The sequence below is a fragment of the Sus scrofa genome, chromosome 5, assembly GCF_054392235.1.
Source record: "Sus scrofa isolate SSC_HxYL_T2T_F1_AM1 chromosome 5, Sscrofa_HxYL_maternal_Yorkshire_Landrace_v2.0, whole genome shotgun sequence".
In the NCBI taxonomy this organism is placed as follows: Eukaryota; Metazoa; Chordata; class Mammalia; order Artiodactyla; family Suidae; genus Sus; species Sus scrofa.
The window spans coordinates 64,069,029-64,075,028 of record NC_139387.1 but is presented as its reverse complement, the minus strand read 5'-3'; the positions used below and the strand labels follow the sequence as shown (position 1 = coordinate 64,075,028).

At 42.3% G+C, this 6,000-nt stretch overlaps 1 protein-coding gene across 4 annotated transcripts in view; it reads left to right on the top strand.

Moving 5' to 3' along the window:
• Window positions 1–2,945: 2,945 nt before the first annotated feature.
• Window positions 2,946–6,000, top strand: part of PTPRO (protein tyrosine phosphatase receptor type O) — a 241,700-nt gene continuing 238,645 nt past the window's right edge. For all 4 annotated transcript variants that reach the window (XR_014803817.1, XR_014803816.1, XM_084956710.1 and 1 more), the window contains exon 1: window positions 2,946–3,440. Coding sequence is in view for 2 of the 4 variants with exons in the window: in XM_084956710.1 (XP_084812836.1) it covers window positions 3,366–3,440 (75 nt within the window). In the remaining 2 variants the exon portion in view is untranslated. The remainder of the gene's footprint in view (window positions 3,441–6,000) is intronic.

Genomic DNA, 6,000 nt, shown 5'->3' with positions numbered 1-6,000 from the left:
AGGAATTACAGCTCCTTCTCTGTGGCTGCGATTGCTTCTCTTTCTATAGAAGAGATAGATGTGAACACATAGGTCTAGGTACTTATTAAAAGCATATTTAGGAAAAGATTACTTTTCCTAACAAAAATGAAGCCTCCTATAAATTTAAAAAAAACTAGATCTTCTGATTTCTTGCTCATTAACCACCTTATTGGTATTTCTGAAGGAAGTAGAGAGCTTTATTTCATTTTGTGAGAATGCCTGTCTTAGAGTAGGCAAGAGATTCTGTTTCATCCAAATTTATTATTTCTCCCAGAAAAGCAACCTTACAGGGGAAACAGTTGGTGATAATGATCTCAGCCTTCGTTACCTAACAAAGCTGTTGTGATAATGAAATCAGAACAAACTTTTTTTTTTTTTTTGGTCTTTTTAGGGCCACACCCATGGCATATGGAGGTTCCCAGGCTAGGGGTCCAATCAGAGCTATTGCTGTCAGCCTATGCCAGAGCCATAGCAACACCAGATCCGAGTCACATCTGCGACCTACACCACAGCTCATGGCATTGCTGGATCCTTAACCCACTGAGCAAGGCCAGGGATCGAACCCGTAACCTCATGGCTCCTAGTCGGATTCATTTCAGCTCGCCAAGACGGGAACTCCAGAAAAAACACACTGAAGCATACTTTCCTATAGCCACGTTTTGTTTCCTGTGGCCATTCTCGCTGACTGGGAGTCTTGAAAATAGCAAAATAAGATTCACCATCCTTTGGAAGTATTGCATTGGAAAACCAGTCAATAGCTCAAAGAAACACACAGCAGGCTCTATGGATTGAAAATTTCTACATGGCTGATATGGCATGCACATTCTTCTTGGGTGTCCCTCCTGGAAATAGTCACAGGACTGTTACTGTTTTAAGTGCAACAAAAACAAATGAAACTATTTTATCTAGCAACGGCTAAGTAAAATACTTTTCTCTGTAGAGAACATTTTCTGTCTTCAGGCTACCTAATCACAGTGTCACTTAATTGAATATTAATAATGTTAATAACAAATACTTCACTGGGGGATGCTTTACTGCTTATTGTTTACTATTATGGTCCAAATTGTTCCATGTGTACATATACACAAGAGCATAAAGAGCTAGGCAAATTGTGATATAAGCGATGAACAAAAAGAGAAAGATAACATAGCAAAATATACTTATTATAAAAATAAGCATCATGAGTTTCCTGGAGGCCCAGTGGTTAAGAATCCAGCATTGTCACTGCTGCAGTGGCTTGGGTCACCTCTGTGGCATGGGTTTGGTCCCTGGACCAGGAACTCCCACATGCCATGTGTGTGGCCAAAAAAGGAAAAAATACGCATTACCTTGAAAGTTCTTTTTGCATTTACAAGACGAACATATGATTAGTCGAATATATTTCTAGAGCCCTACATATATCATTTAAACCTAGATCTGTGTATCTACACACACACACACACACACACACACACACGTCTTCATATATATCCATAATCCACAACATGGACACACACATACACTTTAAAATTAAACTCTGTTAAAAAGAGGAATTGTTGGCCCCTTATAAGTGTGATTTGTCACTTGCCTAAACATCTAGACATATGACCACTTTAGTGCCACTTGTGGGAGTGGGTGGGACTAGAAAGCTGCTTTCAGGAGCTTCAAGATAAAAAGGAAAATATACCAAACCAAAGCCCTTTAAGTGTAGTCCCAAGAATAAAATTTTCACATAGCCCATGATTCTGACCTAGAGGCATGGAGAAGCAGCTAATATTTTCCCAAGAGACATAGAAGGTTCAGGCCAAAAAAGAGTGGGCATAAGGGCAGGAGAGTGAGCATATGAGGGGGAAGATGGTGACAACAGAAGTTTCTAAATGCAGACACCAGACACAATATTCTCACATAAAGTCAGACCATTATTCTATATTCATGCATATGAGAATTTATCACACTCATGTAACTATATTCAATCTAAGCCTTTCTCAGATACACATATACATAGCAGCTGTCTGTAATACAAATATCAAATCATTATTTTGTACATCTGAAACATAATGACACATATTTATTATAGCTCAATAAAAAATATGTCAGTGAGGTTCTGTGCATCTTCATCTAGTTTCCTCCAAAGGTAACGTCCTATGTAACTACAGTAGGTATTAAAACCAGGAAACTGACCTTGGTATTCCTCACGGTCCTTTTCAGATTCCACTAGTTTGACACACACTCATGTGTTTGTGTGTGTGCATGTGTGTGTGTCTCTATGCAATTTTATCATCTGGGTAGATTTGTGTAACCACCACCACAGTGCCAATATACAGAACTATTTCATCACCACAGAGATCTCCCACGTTAGCACTTTTTAATGACACACCCTCCCTCCCTTTCCCCTCCCTCCTTCCCCCACACGTTGCTGGTGAGAGTGTGAAATGGCATAACCACCTAGGAAAAGCTCAACAGTTTCTTTAATAATTAAACATTTTAAAAAGTATTAAATGTTTACGACTTTACAAATATGTATAATATGATGTGACTCAATCCCCTTCTATATTTCACTCAGGTATCAAAAGACAGCCCGTAAAATTTACAAGAATTCCTGACCTCAAATAGAAAAGTGTATGTCATTGTGCCCTTTCCTTCTGAGTGGGTGTGGGACAGAGAGAATGAGAGTGTTGAAAAGGGATGGAGAGAGAAGAGCAGAGGATAACACCCCTCTATCCCATCTCTCTCTCTCTCTCTCTCTCTCTCTCACACACACACACACTGAACTCCATCCCTATAATCCAAGTGTTTCTGCGACTGAGAGCAGATGACTGGACCTGTTCCTGAGCTGCTCAAGAGGAGTCAGGGAAACCCCACAGAACTCCTGAGTCCCAGAGACCGTGAAGAGGGTGGGGGCGGAGCCTGGAGTGGGGGCTGCCTCGCGGAAAGAGACGGCGGGCGGACCCTGGTGGGAAGGCTGGGAGGCTGCTGTCACTATATGAGTCCGCAGCCCTCACTGAGTATCCCTGCTGCCGGAGGACCGCGGCGGGCTGGTAGCAGGGCCCCCTCTTCTCGCCCGGCGCGCGGACTCCTGCTTTCCTCCCGCAGCCACTGTGTTTGCGGCGGCAGAGCCTCGCCCACTCCAATCCCCACCCTCTCCATCCTTTAACAGAACAGGAGCGCCTGGCTGGTTTCTGGAGGACTCGGGGCGCAGAAGTGTTAAGAGAGCAAACGCAGGGGCACTGGAAAGGCAGCATGCGCCCGCCGGGAGCAGCCTCTGCGCCCAGGGTCTGAAGCTGCAGCCCCAGTTCGCCATTGTGAGCCGCCGCCGGGGGAGTCAGCCGGCGCCACCGTTCCCCCGGGTCCCGGTACACAACGCGATGGGGCACCTGCCCACGAGGACGCGCGGTGGCCACCGCCTCCTGCCTCTGCTCTGGCTCTTTGTGCTGCTCAAGGTAGGGGACCCCCTCCCCCCAGTTCCTGCGGTCCCGTCTGTGCCCACGCTCTGGCGCCCTTGCTCTGTAGCTGGGGAGCGGCGCGCCCCGGGGCGCGATGGCTGGGCTGCTGGAAGCGCAGGCGGTGCAGCCTGGGCGCACGCTTTGTTATCCTTGCCTTTGCGTGTTCCCAGCGGGCTTAAGGGATGGGGTGAAAGAATGAGGAAGTTTGCTCCCTCCAGCTTTCACCCTTTGTGCTCTTTTACCGCCGTTGGCATCCACATCAAAGGTGGGCTTGTTGGATGGTGCTTCCTCTTACAAAATGAGGTCACTTTCCCTTCTGGTCGCTACTGCACCCCAATACTGTTTAACCTTTCCACCCTCCTCCAGCGGTGTGTGTGTGAAGGAGGCTTTGTCTTGATTTACCTTCTGCTGGAATTAAACACTGGGATCCCTGGCCGCAAATGGACTGCCAGGAGTGGGTCGTGAGCACGGTTTTCTTTGAATAGGGAGCATCAGTTTGAGCCTGGAGAAGACCCCTCTCTCCAAGTCCTCATCTCCAACCCAAGAATGCCCTTTACAAAATCTTTAGACTTTCCCCCACTCTTTTTACAGAGGGTGCTACCTCTAAATTTCCTGTGGCAGACAGATCTGTATAATTAACTTTTTCGTGTCTTCTTTGGAATACCCTGCTTCAGGGTTTTACTTTGAGGAAATAACAAACGGTAAGGACTGCTTTTTTAGAAACAATCCTAGTTTGACAACTATATTGTACCTAAAAATTATTAAAGATATTGAAGCTAGACGTCTTTGAGAAGTGTTATGAAGTTATGAGGCAATTGTTTTCCACTCGTGTCTTCCGTGTGTCTCCCTGTGTTGTTACTAGTCCTTGTTCTGGCAAAGCAAACTCAAGTACTTCGACAGGTGACTGGAGCTATCCTTTCAGCACCACAGTATCATTTACCTTAGAAATGGGTGAAACATTAATGGATGTAAATGTTTCCCTATCAAAGAGTCACTTCTTGCTCACATGCACCATTAATTACGAATGTCTGACAAGGAGGTAGTGGAACAGAACCAATGGATTGAGAACAGCATTAGGTTTAAGTATTCCCTATTTTCATTTAGCTTAATGGAAACCAGGAAAAATAGTTTCCAGCAGCACCATGCATAAATAACAACCTAAATTATATTTAATATGTTTGTACAATTTCTAAAGGTATTGATAATAATTGTGTTTAAGGCCTGATAATTAATAAGCTTGGTCATGTATTTTCACTCTAAGAGGTTGCTCTTTAAGCAAACACCACAAATGTGTTATGAACATACAAACTTAGGAAGTTTTCGATCAGTTTTTCTATTTGTCATATTCTGTCAGGACTATTGTGTTTATGCAATGTGTGTAATGAATGCAAAGTGAGAAAGTGAATGACCACACATTTTACTAAGTAACGGCTAGGAATTATATTTATGACGTCTCAACCAAACCCAACCTTTGACGCTACCTCAGGTTTTTATTTGAATTCTTCATAATGAGTAAGAATCCCAGAAATGGTTAAATGATGAATTTGGGAGTGGGTGTAGAGGGTTATAATTAAAATGTAAAAATTTGTGGCAAAATTTCTAAAGTAAACTTGCTCTCAGAATAAGAAATTGCAGTCAGTGATGGCATAGACTGCAAAAGAGGTTTATCTTGTTCCACATGGTAGGGGTATTCCTGCACAGTTGCTGCTTAGTGCCGATTATGGAAATTGCATCATGTAGTAAATATATTAATAAAGCTTGCCATTTAACAAGTATTAAAATGGAACATAATTTTGTGAAGCAAATCATTAGCCTTTATTTTATGTAATTGCAGTGTTTCATGTCACCTGAATATTAAGTATACCAGAGGGAGGGAAAAAAAAAATATATATATATACTCTGAATACCTGACTATGTGCTAGTCAGTCTTCTAGGAATTTCACATATTTCATTTACTTCTTTTGTTACAGTTGACAGGAGATGTTCAAAGTTGTAAACTGGGCACATAGAGTAATGTGTTTACATTTTGGAAGTAGTTTATCACATGCTAATTGGCTATATCGTATAATCTTTCCATAATTTGGACATACTTTTGCACTCAAGATGCTGAATAAGTGTTGGTGAAAAAAAAAACAAAGCCTTAATATGTAGATGGTGATGCAAACATAAAATTCCATTATTAAACACCAAGTTGTTGATTGAATCTCAGTGATAAAATCTAAAAAGGTCTATGTGCAATGAGTCAGAAACAAGTCATTTCCCCAACCCTTCCAAAATCTCTGTAGTTCTCATTATGTCAAAAAAAATCTCTCACTGATCCATATGAGGTATCCTCATATAAGAGCAAAAATACCTTAGAGCCATAAAGCTGGTGAAACTCAAATATGAGGCTTGATTTGTAGTTTTATCTTTTCCACAAATCAGAAATAAGCAGCTGGAAATAAATGGTGGGAAAATCTGAAAATTTGAATCTGTACGGTTGGCTAGTACCATTTTCATTGAGGTAGCCTTCAAGGTGCCTGACTAAGGAAGTCTTTGGGCATTGTTCCCAATCCAT